General features: G+C 39.4%; 1 protein-coding gene across 3 annotated transcripts in view; it reads left to right on the top strand.

Moving 5' to 3' along the window:
* The window catches only part of ESCO1 (establishment of sister chromatid cohesion N-acetyltransferase 1), a 28,112-nt gene that overhangs the window by 256 nt on the left and 2,165 nt on the right, over positions 1-25,691 (top strand). The window contains exons 1-11 of one of the 3 annotated variants that reach the window (XM_052704555.1): positions 293-709; positions 2,351-2,454; positions 2,639-2,837; positions 3,483-4,854; positions 5,404-5,515; positions 6,735-6,804; positions 8,565-8,679; positions 16,481-16,612; positions 23,748-23,837; positions 24,953-25,096; positions 25,368-25,555. In XM_052704555.1, coding sequence (XP_052560515.1) covers positions 2,641-2,837; positions 3,483-4,854; positions 5,404-5,515; positions 6,735-6,804; positions 8,565-8,679; positions 16,481-16,612; positions 23,748-23,837; positions 24,953-25,096; positions 25,368-25,555 — 2,420 coding nt within the window. In that variant the 5' untranslated portion in view covers positions 293-709; positions 2,351-2,454; positions 2,639-2,640. Of the gene's footprint in view, positions 1-277; positions 710-2,350; positions 2,455-2,638; positions 2,838-3,482; positions 4,855-5,403; positions 5,516-6,734; positions 6,805-8,564; positions 8,680-16,480; positions 16,613-23,023; positions 23,147-23,747; positions 23,838-24,952; positions 25,097-25,367; positions 25,556-25,691 lie in introns of those variants that run through there. The other 2 variants (XM_052704556.1, XM_052704557.1) reach the window with 2 other exon arrangements.

Below are 25,691 nucleotides of genomic sequence, written 5' to 3'. Positions count from 1 at the left end.
CCCCGCGATCGTGGCGGGAGCGAGCGGGCGGTGCCGGCTGTCGTCGTGCCCGGCGGCGCGCGGCCGTTTCCCTCAGCGCCCCCCTCGCCCCGCGGGAACGGTCGCCCCGCTCTGAGAAGGGCCCGTCCGGCTGTGGGGCTCCAGCGGGTCCCGCTCCGACAGCGCTGTGGCCGTGGGGCGGTACCGGGCCCGCGCCGAGGCCTTCCCTTGGCCTTTCTCTGAAGTTCCGAGGTCCGTATGTCAGCCCTGCCCTGTCAGGCAGGTGTCTCCCCTCCCCCCCCTCATCCCCCTCATCTCCTCTCCAGCCCGTCGGAAGCCGAAGGCTCGTTCCTGCTTCGGGGGTTCGGCGCTGTGGGTGCTGCGGCGTTGCTGGGCTCTCCTCCACTTCGTGTAGCGAAAGCTTTGGTCGTTGCTTAGTTTGTTCTCGCGTTTCTTCAGCGCCTTCCCTTCTAACCTGGCTTTGTACCAGAGGGACTTCTTCGGGGCAGGAGCTGAAGAACTGGCAGGTCCTTGCCCAGCTGCCGACGGCGTTAGGAGAGAGGGATTGGCTGCTAAGAAGCCGGAGCTGTTTGTGGAAGGAGGATGATTTGTCAGTGCCCTGAAAAGCAGTACCGACGAGGGAAGGATCGCAGTTTTTGCTTTGCTCTTGAAAGTCTTCCTTGAATGTGCCCTGTCATGTGGCCCGGAGTGGCTGGAAAGCACCAGGAATGTCTGTGTGGCTGCATGGTGTGTGTGTCACTGAGATCCCACCGATGCTGGGAGTCACTGGTGTTCTCTGAACTAAGAGACTGTAAGCCCACAGCCTCATTTGGTCTCTGTGCCTCGTGTTTTTGTCCTGAGTTCAGTTGTAAGCTGGTCATACTGCATCTCTTGACTTTGGGGAGTGGAAAACTTGTTTTTCCTATATGGCACAGAGCACATTCGCTATTAGCAAGGCTCTGTTTTCTGCTTCTTAGGGAGAGACATGGAAATAGAATCAAAGAATGGCTTAGGTTGGAAGGGACCATCAAGGGAAGGGACTCTGCCATGGACGTAGTTGGCAACCACTAGATCAGACTGCTGAGGGCCCCATCCAACCTGGAAAAGAATCAATATGAGAAGTGCTATTAGAGATTTTTTTCGTTATGTATGTTCTTTAATGCCACTTCAAATGTATGTTGCTGGTCACATGACTTCTTTAAACAAGAAAGTCAGAAAACAGCATTGGTGTCTGTCTAAATTTGAGCATCGCTCATCTTGTGTGTTTAGAGATGGCCTCACAAGAGAGTGGGTAAATGATAATGGGGTTAATGACAATTGTAGGTGTGAAATATTGGAAAGAATACATAGCTCTTTTCTTTTTGTATGATGAATGGTTATTAAAAATTGCTTAATGTGAGTATCTGCCAAATTGCTGGGAAAAAGGCATGTGTTTGTGAGTGCTGGAAGGCTGACTGATGTTGTGCTGAAATGAAATTTCTAAGCAGTGTTGTATAGCTGGTAATTGTGGAGTTCCTGCTTGACCGTGGAATCTGTTTCTTTACATCGGATGAGTTAACACTTGAAAACTATTAGAGTTCTCTTTTAGAAATTTGTCTGGCTGTCCTTGGCAAAAATTAATGGATAAATCTTGACCTAAAAAGGTGATAGGGAAGTTCTGAGCACTATGTCTTCCAGCAAACTCAACTTTTTAGAGAGATGATTATACCTTTACTGAACAATTATTGCTTAAAATGGTACCTTTGATAAGAGAACTTAAAAGCTGTAGAAGCCACAGGTGTAAAAGAGCCTTGAATGGCTTCACGAAGAATCTGTCAGTTTTTAGACTCTAGTGCTTATTAACTGCTGCTTCTTTAATATTGTTTCAGGAGACATCATCTTCCATAATGCCCAGGGCAGATGTCTCAAAAATCCTACTTCCTAGACTTTCTGTCTCTGAACCGTAGCGTAATTGGTATTAGATGGAGAAGTTGTAGACAGTTGCTGATGTCCTTAAAGTTCTGTAGAAGCAGACTCAAAACTTAGAATGTAATGAATTGCTGTTGCTGGGATGCAGAGAGTTGTGAGGAGGCCCACTATGAAAAAAGGGCACCTTACTGTTTTCTGGAAAAATGCAAAAGTCCAAGAAACTTGAAATATGTACTGTATCTGCCACAGTTCAAGAGGTAAGACAGCAAAATGCCCAGCATTCTGAGATGTGTAAATGAAAGCAGAAATCTTTGTCTGTTTGTTTTTAAATTGAATATCAAAGAAATTTTAAGTATTGTTTGAGGGGTTGGAAAAGGGTGGGAATATTGAGTTCAGAGTCTGAGAAGAAAATAAAGTACTGACTTGATCTAAGTGCTGTGTGAACATGTTGTGCTTTTCACAGGTGTCATGAAACGTCTTGTTTGTAAGCATATACGTAAGGAATGCTCTTGGCACACCGTGATCAGTTACTTTGGCCTAAACATCGATTGCCTCTTGTAAAAACCTGTAAGTAAAATAAACGTAATTTGGTTGCTTCAATGATTTGCTCTCTGAATAAAGTTAGCATGGCCTGCTTCTAAAAGGAAAAGTGAATATCAGTTACTTTATTTTGTAAAAGGGGAAGATCTTTGATTCTATTGTAACAGCTGTCAAAGACTTTGAAAGCTGAATCAATTGTTGTGTTTTACAGAAATGGCAGCTCAGAAAAGGAAGTCTGCGTTAGTAGAGCCGTCTGCTAAACGTCCCAGGCTGGACAAGAACAGCAGACCATCATCAGCAAAGAAGGAGAAAGAGGTGTCAGATGCAAAACATGTTTCAAATAAATCGAACTCTAATCAGTGTGCAGTGCAGGAGAAAACTGTACTCAGAACCTCTGTCAAATCAAACAGGTCAGTGATAAAACAAATAAGTAATTATTCTACATTTTCTTCCTAGACTGAATTAGTGCAGAAAACAGTATAAAGAGAGTGAATTGGAGTTAAAGGTAGTTAAAATAGTTAAATATTAAATAGTTAAATATTACTAGTAGGACAATCAGCTTTATCATTTTAATATCTTTTTGGTATCTTTTGGTATCTTGGATTTATCATTTTGCTATCTTCTACATGATCTTTTTCCGGAACTGTTTTAGTGTCTTGAAATCCAGAAGGACTCCTTCAGAAAGGGTTCTGGAGGGAAAATAAAGCTGATACTTCATTTAAAGGCTACAAGTATCAACAATTAAGGTCTGCTAGAAATGTTATAAGGCATTTGTTCGTTGCCTACTATGGGCATTCATGTGGAGTTCATGGTTCAGTCTTGCAATACATAAAAAGGCATTGAGCACTGCACTTAAGAGTAACCAGATGGAAGTGATGTCTCTTTAGACAGATTCCAGAGAAAGTGGTTCTAAAAGTATTACAAATATATAATTTCTAATAAAGAGGGGGGGAAAAAACCAACAAACCACAAGCAGAGGTTAGTAGGAATGTGACATTTTTAATGACAAATTGGATTTTTCTGGGTGCTGAAGAATAATTATTTGAATATTTCAGTGTCAATGCAAATGAATGTGAACTAGGAACACGCATGACTACAAGGTCGTCGGGATTCAATTCAAATAGTAAAACAGTACCTGACAAAAAGGTCCAACAGCAGCCCAAATCCACAAAAAGTAAAGAGGTGTGCCAGAAAAAAACTGTGCAAGAAATTCCTAGGTCAAAATGCATAACTGCTCCAGGTGAGCCTGGTGCGAGGAGATCACAGAGGCTGCAGCAGCTAACACACGTAGAAGAGTCTGCACGATCCCTTCGCAGCAGAGAAGTTAAAGAAGGAAAAGCTTTGGATGTGAAACAGAGTAGCCAGGCGAAAAAACCTGCTCACAATGTTGCACCGAAAGTGCTTAAGCCTGCTGGAGAGAAAGCAGAGCAGAAAAATACCAAAATAAAGTCAAACAATGCAGAAGATAAAGAAACACATGTAGAAGTGACCAGCTCTCCGAAAGAGAAGAAGTGTAAGGCAGACAAGAAAAATGATAATTCAAAAAGCCTTCAACGTAGCGTTGAGGACTCGTCGTTATGTCCTGATGACGACCTTGAAGGAGTTAAGAAAGACCAAAAAGACCCTGTATCTCCAATTCCTAGCAGCACAAAGAAAGTGAAAGTAGATTCTCTGAAGCCAAATTCTAAGACAGTAACTAAGGAAAAGCAGCAAGCGCACCAGAACGTAAAAGGCAGTATCAAGGCAAACAAGGTTTCACAGCCATCTGTAAGTGAAACAAAAGTAGCTGATCAACCCGAGAGTGATGTGAAATCCAAAAGGGTGAGCATCCTTGAACTTTGTGAAGAAATTGCGGGTGAAATTGAGTCAGATACAGTCGAGGTGAAAAAAGATTCCCCTAATGCTGAGTGTAGTAAAACAGAAGAAGAAAAGCATGCTGAAGTACAGCTGCAACAAAGTGAAACGCTTACTCAGAAAGAACCTGCTCAAAGTACTCAGTGCAAACGTTTTTTCCCTAGCAAAAAAGGAATGCCTGTCAAGTGTACTTTGAATGGTAGAAGTAACTCCTCAAACAAAAACTCTAAATGGACCAAAATCAAATTACTGAAAGCTAATAACGTGAAGCAGACTAACTTAAATTCTGTTAATGCTCCCAAGCTTTCTTTGTTAAAAAATTTCCCTGAAGTTTCAGAGGCAAGTCAAATAGCTACAGAAGCACAGCATTCTAAGGCAGAAGGTCAGCTGCCAGTGACAAGACTGTCTGAGAATGAAAGTGCAACTTGTGTGCAGGACAAGTCAGACCCTTCATCTGAAAGAGCTGGAAGTAAAGAAGTGGCGTTAGAAATGAAACAACCCACGAAAAGAGGTGCGGAAAATGGTTTGTTGCATAATTTGACAAAACATTTCTCTGAGCCACGACCTGATGAGGTAAGTCATTTTAGTTACAACGCCTGATGGGGAGGGTGTTCTGAGTCTGTTTTGTTTTCTGAGAATGCCCTGCTTAGAAGGTTTGTTTTAACAATGACTTTATTTTACAGTAACTTACGCTTTCAGATGTGTTAAAGGTCCTGTCACTGATGTGTTATCATAGATGAAATGACAGTAAACTGGAAAATGGATCTGTTCATTCTCCCAAGTTCCTTAGCCAATTAAATGTTGGTGGTTAAAAATTTCCTGCTGCAGCCAAAGGTTGTACAGGTTCATCTGGATGTTTTGTGATGACTTAAGCTTTTCTGAAAAGATGCATTAAAAGAAGTGGAGTGGGGGGAGTGTTCTCTACTTCAGTATGGACTACCTAAGCTGATGCATTTTGTCCACTTGAAATTGAATTTCAATCTATGATTGAAATAGGAAAAACTGGTGCTGTATTCAAGGTGTTAATACTGTGTTAATTGAGTGGTTTTGATAATATATTAGGGGCATTAAATAGTTGTTTGCTTTTTTTAATTTAAATCTAATCTTCTGTGTTTTATTTAGAACTTCGAGTTACGTTTGGAATCAAGTCCAGAAAGCTCTCCAGTCAAGCATCTTACAACTCCTAAACCATCAAAACAATTAAAAAAAGAGCCTGGAGAATGCAACTCACAAGGTAATTGCTTACTAATAATTTTTGTTCTTTTTCTGATCAGCTGCATTGGAAGTAACAGTATTCCTTCCAGAGGGATGTTTCACAGAGCCAAACTTCCAGAACTGGAGCTGTTCTCTGAAGGTTTTAATCTATCTTTGCACCTAACACAATAACCATGTTAGTAGCAGCAAATGTGGTTTTATCTGAGGGTTCTGAAGTGAGAAGTAGTATGTTTTTCTTCCCAGCTCTACTTCTGGTAATTCTTTGTGCTTTATGCATGAATATTTTAATGCTTTAATGTGCTCCATTTCAGCGTAAGTGAAGTGACAACTTCTTCATAAGCAAGCACAAAGAACAACCTTTCCGTGTAATAAATTAATAAGAAAACCTTCAATTTTTCAATTTGTGTCTCTTTTTGTTAATGATCCTCTACTGGTTCCCACTTCTTTTGCATAGATATCAGCATTTCTTTCTTCTAATTTGTTGTGCTTAATCTTGACCAACTTATGAATTGTGCAATCGCTCTCCCATTTTATTATGTATTTTAGTTTTTTCAGCCTGTGAATTCTGTTTGTAAGACCTTGTAATTAGTGAGATGTAAATATTTTAGCTCATGTATGCTTGATTAAGAAATACTATCAGTGGATCACTAGCATATCTTTCCCCTTGAAGTTGTTCATCCTTTTGTTTTGTGTTCTAGAATTCTTTATTTGATAGGGTTTTGTTTTGTTTGAAAATCTGATCTGGAGAGCACTGCTTAATTATTTTGTTCTATTAACCAGTTACAATTTTACTACTATTTTAGGATATTTTTCTAGTGCTGAATACTCTGTGCTGTAAGAGAATGTGAAAATGTGGTGGTTTTTTTTTTTTTTTTTTTTCTAAATCTATTCTGAATTGCTGCTTCAGTGTCATGGAGCATGCTTCAGGTGATGGCATTTATGATTCTAATACTATAAACTCTGGTGTAGTTTCACTGCTGCCCGTGCTTAGCGGTTGGCAAGCTGCTCTGCATGAAAAAGCCCAGAAAATGTTAAAGAAAATTGCATATTGTTTAAGTATATGTGGTGAAACACTTGAATACTGCCTCAAAAGTTGCATCTTTTTATTGGTTATGAGCAAATTGCAGCATTATCTTGAACTTCAGTAAATTAGTTTCAGTGTTTAAAAGAACACGCTGTGTAGTTCAAATTTCCATTGTAGCTAATGACTTTCTAATGCAATGACCATCTTTGGTTAGTTGTAGGTTTGGCTCCAAAGCAGTTGACACACACTTCATCTACAAATCAAACTTCTGAAACTGAGAACAGGTATAGTATTTCATACGTGATGGAATGGCTGTAACCTTTCTTAGAGTTACGACCGTTTTTATTATGAGACTGGTCTCCTAACCTCAACTTCCAATTCCAAATCAGTAGTTTCTTATTTTTATTAAATAAAAATAGACTTCAATTGTATCTAGTTGTTAAAAGATATTTTTGTTCTGTTAAGAAAGTGAAGGAAGTACTTTTAAATAACTGTACTATTTTAAAGTAGGGTTTAGCAAAGTCAGGCAAACATTTCTAATAATCATCTGATTTGAAGAGGAGACTAAGCAAAAGTATGTAAGGAGGAATTACTACGTGATTTTTGCTTAGTGGATTTTTTTGTCTACTTGTTTTAAGGATTTTCCTAATCCTTAAAGTAGGATCTTCTTTGTATATGTGTTTTTTTTCAGGTAAGGAAAAGAGCACTTAATTTGAGACTTTCGTGTGATTGCTGTAAAACAAAAGTTCTGTGCTCTTTTGGTCAGCTGCCTTAAAGAAAAGGGATGTTGGAACTATTAAGTTCAAACTGCCACTGTGTGCCTGATGTTCAGATTGTGTAGACTTGTAGCTTTTTACTATAGTTTTATGACATACTAAAGAAAATAATTTCTTCATCCCTAAAATCTTGAACAGCAGTGTAGTTGGCACAGTGGTTAGTCAATTGCTTCTTCTTTCTATATTCATAACAAAGACAAAGAATGATTCATTTGCAGTTCTTCCTCTGAGAACAGATTAACAGTTCAGACTATCCAACACTTTTGTACGTGCTAAACCATACTTGTGGAGTCTCACAGGCAGTGAGGGTTAACGTAGATGTAAGTCTAGTTAAAGGAACGTGTTCGTTTGTAACTGTTCAATAGCTTTCTGGCATTTACTCAAGTGTACTACATTTTTAGCCATAATATCCGTATTGCCTTACTGTTATGGGGATGCATATATCCTGAGAGCTTTCTTAGCCTGATTTCCACGTTACCTTGATTTGTCCTAGGCTTAAACCATCATTCTGTCTGTGGTACCCTGCTATAATGCAAGAGTAATGCATATTAGCTACAGCATAGCTCTCTTTTTAGTTGCTTTATCAGAAAAGGTTACAGGGAGAAAAAAGCAACCCTTAAAGTAGCCAGTTAATGCAAATTTTGGGGTGTGACTATGACAGACTTAAACTGACTGAGAGTATTGTAGCAATTTAAATTATTTATTCCTTAAGTCCACTTCTTCCTCCCTCTCCCCTTCCCTCTCTTCTTCCCATCTTCCCTCACTGACAGCAGTAAATCTGAATTGAGTTTGAGAGATTTATGTTATCTGTTTTATAGAGCTGTCTGGAATTTGTGGCAATACTTACAGGGTTTGCTTCAGCAGCCTGACACGTGATACCTGTAACTAGTAATCTAAACCTCACATGGGAAATGAACGGCAGTAGGCACCATCCTTCATGCTCTGAAAACACCTCTGTTTTTATTCTCTTAATAGGTGTGAATAACCTATCTTACTTGATAATAAATTCCACCTTTTTTTTTTTTTTTTCATTACGAAAAAAATCTTGTCATTGGTTTAGACACAAACTGTATTTTTAGTTAGTCCTCTTATTTCCCCATTATTCCATCTGATTTGCAAGCTAAAATATATAGGGCTATGTTTTGGAGCTTGAAACTTACATTTGCATCCTTTCAAAGTTTGGTTATACTAATCACAATGGTTTTAAGTGTCTGGAATGACAGGTATGAGCAGTCCCTTCTTAATATGAAATATGTTTGTATTTCTAGGGCTCCATTGACAAATCCTACATTAACATCAAAGTGCAGTAACTTGCTGCCATCCGAGGAGCACATTCAAAAGCTAAAAGAAGCAGGAAAAGATGGTGAAAAGCAGCTGATCATAGTAAGTAATGCCCTTTTAGTAAGGTTTATAGTTTTCTCAAACAGCTTATTTTTGAATTAGCAGTGCTGTGTTTTTAAGAGCAAAAGTCCTCACTTGTATGTACTACTATTGCTATTCTTACTGATTCATGGAACTGAAACCCTTGCTAAATTGTCATTTGGTATTTTTAGAGGGAGTGGTAGCAGAGTGACTTACATTTAAAAGTGATTCTTGTTAGAAAAATTCCGCTGCTTTGAAAAGACTGACTGCTCAGTAGAAGTTCATTTGCTTTAGGGATAATGAATGTGCATTTGCTTACATGCAAAAACTCAGTTTCTTAATATTTCAGATGCATAGGGGGATTTGCATCTGGTAGATGTGTTGTGAATGGTTTTATTCCTGCAACATTCAAGTCTGCAAGGTTCTGAGACAAACTTTTTGTCTTGGAACAAGTGTATTTTTCTATGAACACACTGGTTTTCACCATAGTATGTCACAGAAGCCTTGGGAAATTGAGATCTGGGAAGCTGCTGAGGGAGGGGAAGCCAGAGCGTTAGGAAGAAGGAGCCCATGGGATGCTTCTCAATGAGTTTACCACTCTCATGTTGCGTTGATGTTCTGGCTAAACTGCAGTATTTTTCATGTAAGACATGAATTATACATAGGAAAGTATTAACCAAAATAGAACCAGCTGAAACTCCAAATGCTTTAATATTTCAAAAGCAGAACTTCTAAGAAGTGATTTGATAAGAATATCCTTGATTTGCCTAAATGATACCCGTTTAGATGCTTGAATGCACAGAATGGTAAACAGTATAAAATAGTATATTATGAACAGTAGCTAATAGCAATAACAATAGCTAAGAATTTACTGAAGTAGTTTGGCTGTTGCCTCTTTAAAAGTCATTTTACCAACAAAGTTAATGTGAGTGATTAAATAGCTACTTAGAAAGAATTGTAGAGTATTCCTCATCACTGCAGTGTATTTTACATATTTTTTTAGTTAACAGAGTGTGACTGATGAGTTGCTTAGGACCTTTGGCAAGAAGAAATAACTTGCTGCTTAGCTACTGAGGGGAGTAATTTTTTCACCAGATATTCAAGTAAAAGTTGTAAGTTGTTTAATCCAGCAACATTGTAGATTATAAAGAGTGGTCACCTCTGAAGAGTAGTAGGAGAAATGAGAGAGACCTAGTGCTTGTTTTCTGTAAATGTGCACTTTCCAGAAATATTTACAAAATGTGGTGTTTACTTGTAAGCAGTAGCTTCGTACCATCTAGTATGTTTTAGTTCTATCACTTTGTGCAAACCTAATTCACTTCAATTTCACCCTGTTTGGAGTTGACTTTTTTGTTCTCTTGAAAGAGCATTTTGGTAATTGCCCACAGTTTGCTTTACCTGCAGAGCACTGGGGAATGTAGTACTCAGATATTCTGTTAGCAGTACCAAAAATACTGAGGATCTCAAATGTCTGTTATGCCACCCTGTGAAATTGATGTTTGTTACTGCGGGGACAAGACAAAGTTGTGTCAGCAGTAGTTTGTGCTAACATCTGGGGGTGAAGGAATTGCTAAGTGGGCCTTTGAAGTACATAGTTCATACAAATGCTCAAAAGAATGGAATTAAAGGCATCTAACAAACTATGGTACTTTTTGAAGGTAATAGTTGTGTTTTGCAAAGTCGTGGTGAATTTCTGAAATGTTCATTCTGAATGGCTGAACAGCTCTGAGAGATCTGGGGGGAACTGGTTCTATGAATTGGTTTTTGTTGTTCTTAAGGGGGTGGGTTTTTGGTGTGGGGGTTTTTTGTGTTTGTTTGTTTTGGGTTTTTTTTGGAGATAGTTTCAAAGGTGCTTGTGTATTTCTGCAATGCTCCTCTAACAATAGTGATGCAGTCTCATTCTTCTTTAATTTGAACAAATATGAGAAGTGCTGTTTTTATTCAGAGCAGGGAACATTTAACTCACTCTTTGTTATATCTTAAAGTAAGTAAATGCCTGAGAAGTGCCTTTTAACTCTCTTGATGGTATCTTGAGGTTCAGAGTTTGAGATGTTAAAAATATCATCTGTGTGTTCTAAATGTTTGGGAAGATGGTATGATGAAGCTAGGCATTGTTTTCTACAGTATGCCTTAATTTTTGTACTCAGTCCTTAAGGGTATATATTACTTTCCTTCTTCTTCCAAGTGATTTTTTTCTTTTTTTTTTTTAAATATAGAATTCTTAACAAGCTTTAAGGCTATTTAATTGCAAGTAAAATAATGACTTCCATTTGTAGAAGCAGTTCTTACTAGCTGTACTTGCAACGTTCTTTTTCTTGGTGTACATCATCTAGTCATCTGAGCAACTTTCAAACATTACATCATCGTTGTATAAAGGCAGAGCTAAGACAGGATGAGTTGTTTCCGTGTTCCTCAGATTTGCTTTGTCTTGCACATCCTAAAAAGCAGAGATCTTCCAAGTGTGACACTTAAGCTGAAAAAAAAAAGAACAGGGAATCTAATGCTGCAGCTCTTTGTAAAACAAGCAGTGATGGAAAACAGTGCTACTCAATGTGATGTGCAGTGAGGTAGGTTCTGAGCTAGGTACATTTGCAGGAAGGTCAGATTGAGCTCCAAAATATATGTTCCAACTCCCCACTTCAGAGAAGTAATCTGTTCTGAATGTCTGTGAATTGTACCATACAGGTAAAGTGAAGTTCCAAACTGGAACTTTTACAGAATTATGCACTTTTTTTCCTTATATTTGAATATGAAATCACCTGTTCTTTCAGTTTCACAAGTTAAAGGAAGTGTAAATGTGCAAAGCAAGTACTGTCAGCTTGCATGAGATCTTGCTTTAAATCCAAGACGAGGAAAGTCATCTGTTGTTTTCTGGTGAAATTCTAATTTCCTGCCACATCTAGAACAAAGTTTTGACCATGAAAGTATGAAGTGAGAATGCTACAAAAGAACGTTCTGAGTAGTATCTCTGTAGCTCACAGGTTTTCTTCCATTTTATGCCACTAAGGACACATGTTTCTCTGCAAATAAAGCTAGTCTGTTGAAAATGGTGCTCACCAGTTTTAGGGAACATGTACAGTGATTGAACAGTGAAGGCACATAATCAAAGTGATAAAAAATAAAGCATTGCAGAGGTTCTTCTGGCTTTCTAATGATCTAAGCTAATACCTGGATGGAAACAAGCCTGAAGAATTGTAGGTGATTTTATGAATGTCAGTAATTGCATGGATCAGGATTGCTTGATGAAAAGTACTTTGATTCTGGTGCTGTGTATGGAAGTGGTGTGTAATTTAATTCAGTTTATACATTTGAATGTCATACTTGAAATATTCCATATATTTTGTTTAAACTTGGACATAATTTACAATTTGACTGAAATAGATGTTTTCATTTAAGTTGAAACCACAGTCCTTGATGGAAATAATAAAATAAGTGTAGAATTGTTTTCTCATGAGCTTGAAGAAACTTGTATAACAAGCATTTAAAATAGCAGATTTCTTCCTTAAACTGGAACAGTCCTGTCGGCAGTTTCTCTGAAGAAGTGGAGAGTGATTTGGGGTCAATATTGTGGTGTTCTCAGTGGTTACACGCCGTCTCCTGCAGTCCCAGTGAGAACAAGGCAGTGGTTACTGTATGAACGTCTGGGAAGGGATTCAGTGGAGATGAGAGCAGTGAGTCTCCCTACTTCTCGTGTAAATCTTACCCTCTAGGACAGCTCTGCCCCTCGTGGGACTCTAATGATCACCGTCTCTCATTGTCATTCCTTCTCATTTCTGCTCCACCAGCAAAGCCCAGCTTTCTCTATCAAATCCAGGTGGCGTGTGTTCAGCATCCTTTGTCCTGAGAGTTTTGAAGACTGTTCCCTAAGGTTAGCTGGGACCTGATGCAGGAATTCAAGCACATCAGGGCACTCTGTGATAAACTTGAGCTATGTTTTCACATGGGTTGAGAATGGATTGTGCAGATTTGGTTTTTAAGTTTGTATTTTTTTCATGTTGCTCTAAGTGATGACCAGTGAGGACATTTCATTTTGCATTTTCTCTGATATATTAAAAAAAACAACAACAACAACAACAACAAAAAAAACCCCACAAAACTGATGCATCACAGTTCTGAAAGTTCTGAGTTGGCTAAAATTTCTTTTCAGAAAGATGAGTGTTGCTGGTGATTTATTTTCTTGTTGCTGTTGTTGTAATTGCCACGCACAGCAGTTCATTTCCAAGTGAAACTTGTTTCTGAGTTGGGTCGTGTCTTCCGATGCTCTCATCCAAGGGGATCCACCCATCAACTTCTGTCTTGAATGCATCTTTTGTTTAAATGGCGTTCTTTGATGTTTTCATTTGCTGTGGGGAGCCTGAAAATCTCTGTGTTGTTCCTTCTTGTTCTTCTCCATTGTATTTCCTTTCCAGCCTGCCTGTTTTATGGCTGGGTTATATTCTTGCTCTATATGAGAAGATGAGAAGAAAAAATAATCTTGCTCTAACACACACTAGGTAATAAAGGAAGAGGTGACCTAATCTGTGCCTGAAGAGAGAGGGAAGAGTAAAAAAAGGCCCCTTTTCATCTCCTACAGAGGCACCAAATGCCTTTTTTGCTTGCAGGGCTCCCTATTCCACACATGGAGGATCAGCAGACATGCATCTTCTCAAAGAAGATATTGGTAAGACTTTGCTTTCTGTCTAACACAGATTTAAGAAATCCTTCTGGAGAATGAGACAACATTGTTGCAACATTCCATTACAGTTAGCCTAGAAAAGCAGTGCCTCACCTCTCCTTTACTTTTATGAGTGAGGATTGCCTGATGTATCGGGAATGCTTAACTGCCATCTGCGCTTGCAGAATCTCATTTGGAAGTAGAAGTATTCCTGCTCCTCATTGTTTCTGTTTAGAAAACTGAGATTTCCATAGAATAACTCATTTTTCTTCCTACAACCACACATTTTCTTAAATGCTCCTCTGATAAAACCTCTTTGAGTTCTGAGAGCCAAATCAGACACGATTTTCTAGTTCTGGCAAGTCACAGAATCAGAATTGCAGGGGTTGGAAGATCGAGAGATTGAGTCCAAGCACCCGTTCTAAAGCAGGTTCCCTACAATAGTTGTCAGTATATTTATTGTCCAGTTTCTAGAATCTGATGTTGGCTGACAAGATTGAAGCCCATCAATTTGAAGTTAAAGCAAGATAAACTTAAATAAATACCATAATTAGATTGTGAGAGCATGTTGGGTTTTGTTTGTTGGCTTGTTTGTTTGTTTTTAATTCCCCACATCTGAGTTTTTAAGGGTTTCCTTTTCTCCCAGGTGTGGTGCATAACGCTGGTTTGTTCGTATGTCTTCCCATTAGGGAGAACTGGCGACCTTGAATGCGGTGTTGTTTGGGAGCACGTCTTACTCTTGATGCATGCCTTTTCCCCTTTTACTTTTGCAATGGTGCAAGGTTAAAAATAGCCAGATTCTCGAGATGTTTTCTCAAAGTGCAGAGTGCATTCTTCATAACTCCTAATTTTATTTTCCGTGTTCTAGTTTTGTATCATATGGATTTACAGAGCTTTTTTCTTTTTCTTCCTTGAAGCGTCATGTCCTGCAGTGTGTGTCTGAAACTCTTTTTCAATTACAAAAAAAGGCTATTGCCATTATTACCCTCAGGACACTGCTAAGTATTTGCTAAACAAAAAAAAAAGGAAAATAGAGGCAGCATTTGTCGAGGCTACAGAGTTCAGAAGATTGCTGTAGATGCTATAAAGTGTTTTTCTGACGTTCACATAGCAGATTTATAGCACTAACCTGCTTGTGTGTCGCACATTGGTGCAACTGAGTGCGTGTCAAAATGATACCAGCAACATCTAAGGAAGGCAAACTATCAAATATGGCAATACTGCCAAGACAGCATGTGCATTTACAATATGAGATGGGACAAGCTAAGGAGCTTGGCAGCTTTGAGGGTTTTCTAGCCCCTTGTTTTTAATGACATCCTATGTAGCTATTTTATTTTTTGTTTGGTTTTGGCTTGAGATAGGTGTTTTGGCTTAATCACCATTAATTTCTCATCAAGTTGAACTGTTTCATTGTTGAATTGTTTCATTGCAATACTGATATGTTAGGAGTTACTTTATGTAGCAGATTTTCTAATTACTTTTTTTTTTAAGTGTACTCCAAGCACCAGAGTAGATTCCTTCTTCACTTATTGTACCCTCGACATGAGGCGTATGTTGTCTACCTTCATCTAGAAATTGTTTGGTTCATTTTAAGATAATCACCATGCATCCCTCCTGCTGAACTGCCTTTTCTCTCATAGATAAGCCCTTGAGCATATTTTGGTGACCAGATGGGGACCTCCTTTGGTATTATGTTGCTTCCTTAAGGGAAGTCTACAGGTAGAATGAAATGTACTGGATTCAGTTTTTACACCTTTAGAAACTTCATCTTGTCCTGACTTTGTGAATCTAACCTCAGGATGCATCTCTCTTCTTCCTTCATCAAAGTAGTGTACTTCTGTTTGTCTTTCTGTATATGATATGAATGCATGAACTGGCACACTGTGTCAGATTCACCTTCTTTCTTCTGGCTGACTTCCACGCATGTGCTCTTATAGAGAAGTTCAATTCTGGATCTGCGTGACCAAAGCAGTTGTACCTGTAGTCTCTTCTTGGAAAGAAACTGATACCTACGTGTTGGAATTCTCTTAATGACTGCTTGAAATAAGTTGCTCTCTGTGGAGAACTGAGCTGGCACGCAGCGCTTAGACTTGCTTAAAAATATCTTTGAAGATGGAAGGAGTAAGAAGTAGCTAATCAACACTTCTGCACTGTAACAACATGCATTTATCTGTGAAGTAGACCTGTGAATGTATCAGCTATTAGCAAACAAATGTGGGTGATATATTTTCTAGCAAACTGTGTACTTTCAATTTGTGCACAAATATCTATTTCTTTAAAAACAACATGCACAAAGCCTCATCTTTTGCTTATAGAGTATCATGTGCATCAGAGCATACAATTACTTTGTAATATGTTATATATGTTAAAGTAGATTAAAAGTGACGTTTACTGCTGCTTTCATAAACACAATTTTCAGATGTAGTTACAGAAAATTGCGTTTGAGCATTAAGCCAAAATTGAAGACATGCTTTTTCTGCTGGAGTCTTCAATCTAAACTGGTTTTGTTTCACTCTTTGTGAAAGAGCACTGTCCTCACCTGATGCTGCAATCCTTATTAGGCACTGACTGCTCAGTCTGAGCACATTTCCAAATTAATATTGCCACCTGGATGAATAAATCCCAAAGCAATATGTGCTGAGTGGTGCCCTCAATTGGAAAATGCTTGGTTGTAGAGTTGGAGGGTTGCACAAGGGGTTTACAAGTAAAGTTGTATGATCCTCCATTCGTATTGTAGCTGCAGAACTGTAGAGCACACCAAATACTGTGGGTCTGGATGTGGTTTAGTGTGTGTGAAGAAATGGTTGTATTTACTGCAAGTAGTGTAACAAAGGCAGTTGGTGGGGTTTTTTTTAATAGAGAAAGAAGTCCATTGTCCATACCGTAGGAAGGATGAAATCTAATTTTAATAAGGGTAGTGTTCTAATGATAGGCAGTGTATGTCTCTTTTAAGGCTGTGTGGGCTTTCGAAAGATGGAATTCTAATTTCTCTACTTACTATTTCTTGTGTTTCACTCAAATTTGGCCTCTGTATTGAATGTGTCTAGAAGATCAGTTACACTGTTATAAAGGGCATTTCCAATGAGATGGAAGCTCTGTTATATTTTTTGTGCTTGGAACTGACATGGCTTTTTTTTTTTTTTTCTTTTCTTTCTTTTTCTTCCATAGGATGCAGGACAGAAGAGATTTGGTGCTATTTCTTGTAATATTTGTGGAATGCTTTATACTGCATCAAATCCAGAGGATGAAACCCAACACCTGCTCTTTCATAACCAGTTCATAAGTGCTGTAAAATATGTGGTAAGAAAATATTATCTTTTACTTGCTGTGTACTACTTAAAGTTCATGCTACACTGTCATGTTTGAATAGATTAATATCACAGGAGGCCACGAATCCACTGTTGGAAATAAATTGTTTCAAAAGCCATAGTAGACAGGCTCTATGTCACTTTCAAAAGCATTCATTAGGATAGTGATGTTGCATTGCCATTATATTCCTTTTGTACAGTTCCTCAGTTGTGGGAGGTGGGGACACGGTGGTGGTAGGAAGACAAAGTAATGTCACTGTTTTGAGAGAGCTTAATACAGGTTTGTGCTTGCAGTGGTCGGACTAATTGTCAGGAACAGATCTGACTTTTTGTAATTGTGTAATGTTAGCTGACTTCTAAATTGCTTTTTCTTAATTAGATGCAGTTCAAGAAGACTGCCTGACAGTCCAGTTGATAGAACATCACAGTTTTTTGAAACTTTACCAAATTTATAGTGCAATTGTAATTTTTAAGTATAAATTTCAACCATTGTTCAATAGGTTTGTTCTGTGTGCTCTAGCTAAGTATCTCTCCTATTCAAACTGAGACAGAAAAATTTTATACAATTTGTCTGGCACTGTAAAATCAGCTATTTCTCAGTAGCTGATATTACAAGATCTATAGGAAATATCTGTTCACATGTCTGAAATCCAGAACAGAATCCCCAAAGTCTATTTTCTTTATCACACATGTTACCTTCAGTACTCTACACTCGAGTAGATAAGACCTCCAGGATAGCTGAACTGAGGCCACCAATTCATTTCATGTACGTACCAAACGGCAGTAGGCTGCTTTTAAATCTCAAGCTCAATTTATTCCATGATTCATAAATACAAAAATATACCTTCACAGCTAGCGTTTGAAACTGCCTGGTAAATGGTTCTGGTACTTGTTCTGCTCTTGGTTAGTTTTTGCTGAATAACGCAGACATCTTGAAAGATCTCTTCTGCTACGTGACTGCCACCTTGTAGGATGAGAAACGTTTTCCCATTGTACTCCTATTTGCCTTCCCCCCATATTCCCACGTATTTTAAGATCTTAAGTGTTACCAGAGATGTAAAGATAAGTCACTAGAAAGCGTCAGTTCTTTTGAGCAGAAGCTGGTGTATGAGTTCAGTAGATATTTAAAGCAGCTGGGTTCACATGGAGATAGGAAGCTGCACTGACGTTTGGAATCAAATATTTCAGAGATTGAAAGAGCTGAAATTTCTTACTTGTATATAAAAAGTGAGAGGACTGCCTTAAAGCAGCTGTAAATAACTGAAGTTAGGGAAGGTTTACCTCAAATGAAAAGCATACCTACTGTTCTTTCTGCTGCCAGGCATCTTGTTAAACTTCACGCAGTTTGTATTTAAGCAAATGGTTTGCCTTGTCAGTTCAGTAAGTGAACATCTGTATTTCTCAAAAGTTAGGGCTTCAGTTACGTTTCATGACAGATGACTACAGAGTGGTGATACAGCTGGGTATTCTGTACCAGAAACCATAGGGTAAGGTGCAAAGGAAGGAGTTTTTGAGTCTTTAACTTTCCCTCTGGCTTTTTTCCCTCATAAAAATTTGACTGACTCACTTTTCTGCCTTGCTAGGTAGATACGTCTCTACAACTAATCAGTCGTTGGTGGTTTGTTGACTGTAGAGTCGTAGTGTTCATGACAGAAATGCCTTCACCTCCTCTTAGAAAATAATTAGAATTGTAGATAGGCCTTCTTGCCAGTGAATTAGTACACTAAGTATCTTCTTACTAATGCTTTGTTGCCCAGATACCAGAAGAATGCTTGCTTGCTATCCTACTTTTGCTAGGAGGTTTCTAGTGGGGATTTCTGAAAAGGTGATTTGGAGGAGATGTGCTTGGTTTCTGAAGACTTATATGTAGTTACTGTATTGAACCTGTAACTGCATTCCTTTCCCTGACAGAAGAGATGTTGCCATCAGGCAATTAGAATGTTTTAGAGAAGATCTTAGTTCAACCTAGGTGACCTTGGATGTTACTGTGTTGGCTCTCCAAATGTTGGCTTTATGTCATTAACACATGTGGTGCTATTGTTGATTTGGAGACTGTTTTAAAATATTTTAGGAGCATATTGGTTTCCCGTTATTAACATTCTTTATCACATACAGTGCAGTCCCAATCTGACCTGAGATGACTTTTCCAGTGCCTGAAGGGAGCCAATAGGAAAGCTGGGGAGGGACTTTCTATAAGGGCAGGTAGGAACAGGATAAGCAGAAATAGCTTTAAACTGGAAGAGTAGATTTAGAGTAGATGTTAGAAAGAAATTCTTTACTGTGAGAGTGATGAGACACTGAACAGGTTGCCCACTGAGGCTGTGGGTGCCCCATCCCTGGAAGCATTCAAGGCCAGGATGGATGGGGCTGTGAGCAACCTGATCTAGAGGGAGGTGTCCCTGCCTATAGCAGAGGGTTGGAACCAGGTGATCTAAAGGTCCCTTCCAACCCAAACCATTCTATGATTCTCAGCCTTTCTCCCTATTGAGTGTCTCTTGTTATGTACTTGGTGTTTCTGTTGATGATTCATCTCACAGAATCACAAAAAGAAGACTGTATGTATATGATGGCAGAGCTTCTGTTACTGTGAACTGTGAAAACTGGCTTTATTGTTGTTGTTAGTGGGCTTGCCCTTCTTCATGCAGCTGCTTTGTGGGTTATTTTTGCCTTTTTTATTTAAGTACCAAGTAGCCAGAAGATAGTCTGCGTATAAACAGTAAGTTATTTACTGTCTTCAATAGAACATATTTTTTAAAACATGTTCAAAATATCATATGTATATTATATAGTATGTTTTAATTATTTTCTTACCTTTAGTAAAAAATCTTTTCTAGATATCTCTGTAAGTTGCATGATGTCCTCAGAGGTAGGACAGCCTGGCAAGGAGATGGCAGAGAAACTCACTTTGTCACTGATGGCTGACAGAGACAACAAGGAAGTTGCAGGCCTTATGTGGAAAGAGAGAAAAGTTGGGAAGTGGAATGGTATTTTCTAGATTAGGGAACAGCAGATTGGCAAGGAACGGTGTGGCTTTCCTGAAGGGTGATATTTGCTGTTAAACAGAAGTAAGCAAACTGGAAAAGCAAGACGATAACGTGGTCAGGGACAGCACTGAACAGGAGCAGTGTAGGAGATGTGCTGCTATAGACCAACACAGGAAGCTGTCTCACTATCCTTCTGGTTTCAGACATCTGAAAATCTCCAGAAAAATACACCATTCTGGCATGTGCTTGCGTTGTGTGATGGCACACACATCAGCTGTTAACTTCAGTGCTAAAAAGTGGATGGATATGTGATTCAGTTTCAGATTCAGACATATAGCTGTCTCTGTGACACCACGTATTATCGATTCAGTATTTCAGCACAGACTTTTTTTGAGAGAGACATTATTTTTAATGAGGTTTTTATGTTGTGAAGATAAATATTTAAGTTAGGAAATGTCTGTGGATTTGGTTGCATGCTGTGAATGCAGTTAATGCAGTGTTTGTATTTCTAGCTCATTCTCTCAGTTAAGAGCTCAAGAAAGCAGAAGGAACTGTTTGGGCTGATGTCAAATCTGCCTAAGTTTTAAACAGATATTCTACTGAACAGCACAGGTTTGTCACTGAGATTCTTAGGATTTTCAGGTCATAACGACCAGCTTCCTGGAAGCTGAGGTTAACAGACTTGAAGATGCTGATCGGCTTCATGTCATCTTCTCTTGATTTGCATGAATTCCAAAATTGATAATTCTGTGCAAAGTTAAATGTAATAGCACAAATTAAGTTCTTACCATTAGCAGTCTTCTGTAATATAGTTTGTGAACTGTGTTAGAACAGCTGCATCCACTGATCTTAATGCCTAAGTTCATTCTGTAGTCGGAACCCCTTCTCCGTGTTACTTGAAGGGAGGCTGGGTATCTGGGACTTGATGAAAGAGGCAGGAAGAAGAATGCACTGGGCCTAGTTCTCTGCTGCAAATTATTGTAATGTTTCATACTAAAGGGAAAATTCCACCAGTGCTTTTCTACGTGAAGGTATCTAGAATTATTAACCACGTCTCACTCTCTAACTCAGTCGTTTTGGGGAAAGAAATTGTGTAAGAAAAGTACACCACCACTTTTGATCTGTATGTGTTCACTTGGGAAATAGGGCATACAGTCAAGCCAGCACTGACAGAAAAATACCAGCTTTGCTGTCATACTTAGTACCCTTACCTAAGAACTTCTACAACATGAGGAAATGCACAGGAAGCAGTCTCTCTGTGTTTTCCAGTGTATGTCTTTAGAAGCAAATCTGTGTCAGACAGTGTCACTGAGCACAACATGCTGTGTGTAGAACTGAGCTCAGAACACTTGAGTTACAGGGCTGTGGGAGCCCCTTTCCACCTGTGTGCTGCATTGTCAAACACGTATCCAGGGTGCTGCAGTGCAGCTGTATTTACTGTCCTTACCACTTCATCCTGATGGACTAACAGCTTTGTCCTTTTTCTGGTCTCTTCTGTACTTTTATTACTGTCATACTCAAGTAAGCAAGCACAAGCAATCTTCAGTCGTGTTTGAATTGGATGGGAAAGTTATCAAATAGCTTGGAACATTATGAAATATCAGGTAGCTTTTCAAGCATTGTGAGTCCCTGTGGGGTAAATAGCCATGGCATGGAAGGGAACAGGGCATTGCAACTGTTAGTATGCACCAGTGGGGCTCGGTGCAGCACTCATCTGCCCATCTGTGGTGATGAGGTTGTACGTGCCACACTACAGCTACTCATGTAGGTCATCTGCTGTTTTTGAAAGGCTTCCAGTGTCAGAGAGGAGTGGTATAATCACCTTCTTCTACCCCAGGCCTTTGCAGAACACGTGTCCTGGTGAGAACAAGAGCTTCCCTTTTCATTCAGTTCATCACAAGCGATGTACAGGAGTGACAGGGCATCTTGTTCTGCAGTAAGTCTCATTGCCCTGAAGTAATGTCAATTAAAAGGGAAAGGAAAAGCATTTTCTGACATTGTAGTAGAACACTGTAAAATACACTGCAGACACTACTCTTTTGTTTCGTACTGTGGTAAAACGTTGCTGCCCTCTGCCTGCATTACAGTCCAGTTTTAGTGACAAATCTCGTGCATGATTTCTGTTACTTCCTTCCTAAGGCAGAAAACTAAGGATGCTGGGGAAGCAGATACATGAAATGTTAGTTTGTGTGAAATGCATGGAGCTGCTTCAGTAACAAGGGGCTTAAATGTGTCTTCTCTAAGGTAAACCAAATGAACTAAAAATGTTAGATGAGCTCAGCTTTTGCAGAGAGGTTTTGAAGAACTGTATCTAAAAGATATGCTTCAGCATCAGTTCCAAAATTCTTGCATTTAGAACTTCTCTGATTAGTTCCTATATGGTACCAATCAGTTAAGAAAATAAATAGGTAAACAGTAGTGAGTTCGGAGTATTAGAGAGCAATTTTATCTTTACAGTTATTGTATTTTGACTGATTTAGATTTAGACTTCTGCTTTACAGGCTGTTGCCTGGACATATAACAGCAGCGTGTTGATAGCAAAAAATGTTTCTGAACAGATTTCACTTTGCTGGAAATACCTGGCTGTTAGGGTAACAGAATGCCTGGGCTTTAAACGTAGGGAGCATTTTTGTGCATGAGGCCCGCAACGCTCTGGGTGCTGCACAGGGCTGTCTAGCTGTTGAGTGACGCTCAGAGGTGGTTTAATGTAGGTTGTCAGAAGCTTTTTTTGTCCGAGGTTGGAGAATAATAAGCCTTGCCCAATTTTTTTGTCCACCTTTTCCAGCAGTCTCAAAGCACACATCACAGTCCTACGAATGACACTTGTTTGCTTACCTGAATCGTGTCAGAGCGCAATAAATACAAATCCAAATGGTTGTGTTGATGCCTAGTGCAAGCAGTACAGAGCAGGGAGGTAGGCAGGATCTAAATGGTATCTGCGTTGCTGCTGTCGCCCTGCTGGGGGCAGGACTTGTCCTGCAGCTATTGAGGTACTGCTGGCAAGCAGGGGAGCTGCTGAAGTTATTCTCTTCACGTCACATTTGGGGTGAGGGACTGAAACCAGCACGGTGCATCTAGGTGCAGATCAAGTGTTGTAACGCCAAAGTTGGTCACTTTTTTTGGTGGTAGTGTACACGGCATTCGTTCGGTGCCGAATCGCATTGCTTGGTCTTTAGCTGAATGTTATTTTGTGGAAAGTTACGGATTGCAATGAGAATTACTCCATCAATGTTGTTTCTTCAAAGGCTTTTCCATTTGCAGTTGCTTTGCGTGAGACTTGTCGATCGGCCTTTCTAGTGGCTGAAGTTACTTCTGCATTCAGTGTTGTAGGTCCCGTCAAAGCAACTTGATTTCTGATATCTACCAGTCCCATCTTACTAGATTTAAGTGGCTTTTTTGTTTTGTTTTTTTCCATGCAGGTACTGCTCATTATTCACCACGAGTGTGGATCTGAAGAAGAGTTAATTACCTCTATTTTTTTGAGTATGTTTATACTTCAGATACACACAACGTAGCCTCCTTCCCCATTAGATTCTTAGAAGGTAGTTATAAAAATTTTTTTATAGTATCCTTCTTGTGGCTTTATTAGTAATGATCAGTAACAAAATAAACTATTCCTTACATTTTGGGCAACTGCATGCCAATCAGTTCACTTAGAACCTCCTGGAGGTCTTTCGCATGCCAAAACTTTAAAACTGAGTGTGTATTTGTGGAGGTAACTATGTTAAAAAGAAATCTTTCAATAACCAGTAGGGTTTTTTCCATTGGCTGGACTCGAAAATAAATGTGACGTAGGTGTGGAGATCAGTTGTGTGAGCCGAGCGTGCTGCTTCCATTTAAAAACTCAGTGTGCACTGCAGTCCTTGGGGGAAAAAGTCTAGCTGGGAAACGAGACGCTTTCATAAATCATTCCTAGTTGCAGTTAGGCTGTTGTATTCTACCATAAATAAGATCCCCTTATATCTCTTGTGCTCATTTTAAGACTGATTTTTAGCTGGCTGAAGTTTCCTTCGCCAGCACAACAGCTGCTAAATAGTTGGAAGTCTCTGCCTAAGTTCAGTGTCTAGAGCAATGATATGCAGTTTCTGTTTGTGAAAGTACATCTTGTATCTGGTTTAGATAAATCTGGTTTGTTTTATTTAGGGATGGAAAAAGGAGAGAATTTTGGCTGAATATCCCGATGGGAGGATAATAATGGTTCTTCCTGATGACCCAAAGTATGCACTTAAAAAGGTATGGCAAGAAGAACTAGACCTGTATATCTTACTTTGTTTGATATTTTAATATCAGTGATGGGGATGTAGAGTTAGTCAATTTAGGTGGAAGCAGTTGAGGTTGGACTCAAAGCTGCCTGATGAAATGGCTCTGCAGCCTTCTCCACAAAGAGGTCTGAGATTCCACTCCTACAGTGAGCCTCTCACAGGGAGCTGGGCCTGGGCTGAAGGGGAGGCAGGGCAGGAGCAGCTCCAGCCAACTGGTGCTCTGGCTGTTTGTGATATGCTTGCTGAATAACTGCCAGATATTTTGTGCAACAAAAATGTTCTGCTGCGTTTCAACAAATTGAAACATGCTGATGGTATTTCACAGCATGAGTGCCTTCACCATTCTCTAGATGATTCTTGGCTAAAAACAGATTTAGTGGCCTCAGTCTTCTCTTCCATTCCAGTGTCCAAAGCAGGATTTGCTCTGGTTATGCTGCATCCAACAACTTTCTAGTACTTCTAAAACTGTGGGCTTTTTGTTTGGGCCTTTTTATAGAACTCCCTGAGACTTTGTTGCAGTACTTCACTGTCCACCAGGTGGGAATTTTCCCCTCCTATCCAATAGAATCTCCATACTGCAGTTTAAGCTCATGAGTGCACGCTGTTCTTCCAAAGCAAACAACTTGTACATCATTTTCTTTAGAACACCACTAACTTTATATATTCATAGCACCGTTACTTCCAATATTGTGTGACTGCAGTGTGCATTACAGCAGCTTCCTGTGCCTTTTAATGCACCACTAAGGGAGGCCACCTCATTTCTGTGCTTTGGCACAGACCTCATCTGCTGGGTAAAGTATTGGAGTCCACATTTTGAGAGCCTGCATTCTATTAGCTCTTAGTAACTGGGGCTTAATGAAAGCTGATGTAGAGGTATCTACTCTTCCTATTTCAGCCAAGCATTATTGAAGAAATGGTTGTGTGGACTTGCTGTACATTCCTTAGGACAATCGTTACTTCTGGAATAGCTTTCAGTGTTTTATGTGCTTTAACGTGTTTCCATAAACCTGTCATTTTAATGAATGTTTGTAAGAACGTTTGTTGATATACATAATTCTTACATAGCATTTACACTTATTTTGACAGGTTGAAGAAATTAGAGAAATGGTAGACAATGACTTGGGATTTCAGCAAGCTCCGCTCATGTGTTACTCGAGAACGAAAACTCTTCTTTTTATTTCTAATGACAAAAAAGTAATTGGCTGTTTAATTGCAGAACATATCCAGTGGGTAAGTGATGACTTGGAGAAGGACTGTCTGCGAGAGCTGGTGCTTGGTAGCTGTGTTCCTCACGTTCTGCAACTACAGAAATACCTTTGAATCCAGGAGTGGCCACTGAGCTGATATGGGAGGAGGGGTGGGGGAGGTTTTTGGTGTTAAATCACTCTGAAATGTAGCCATTTATTTTAGTATTGTCAAGGCTGAGCTGAGACAGACAAGAGTTACTTTATTTGATAATGATGCTGCTATAAAGTAACAAATGTTTTGATGTCACCTGTAGGGCTACAGAGTGATAGAAGAGAAGGTTCCAGAAATTAGTTCAGAAAATGAAAAAGTCATATTTGAAAGACAGAAAGCGTGGTGCTGCTCAACCTCCCCAGAGCCTGCTATCTGTGGCATCAGTCGGATATGGGTGTTCAGCATGATGCGTCGGAAGAAGATTGCTTCCCGGATGATAGAGTGTCTGAGGTAATACTAAGGACGTTGCCGTGGTTGTACGGCTAGTTTAGAACTTAATCCAAGATGCCCTTGTGTTACTTTGTGCTTCAAGCTTGGGTTTTTAAGTCTCCCGTGATACCTGGCAATATAGGGGTGAGTGCGGCTG

This window comes from Tympanuchus pallidicinctus, unplaced genomic scaffold (genome assembly GCF_026119805.1).
Source record: "Tympanuchus pallidicinctus isolate F22 unplaced genomic scaffold, pur_lepc_1.0 scaffold5, whole genome shotgun sequence".
Taxonomy (NCBI): domain Eukaryota; kingdom Metazoa; phylum Chordata; class Aves; order Galliformes; family Phasianidae; genus Tympanuchus; species Tympanuchus pallidicinctus.
The sequence above is the reverse complement of the archived record's forward strand: the minus strand, read 5'-3'. Positions and strand labels throughout refer to the sequence as shown.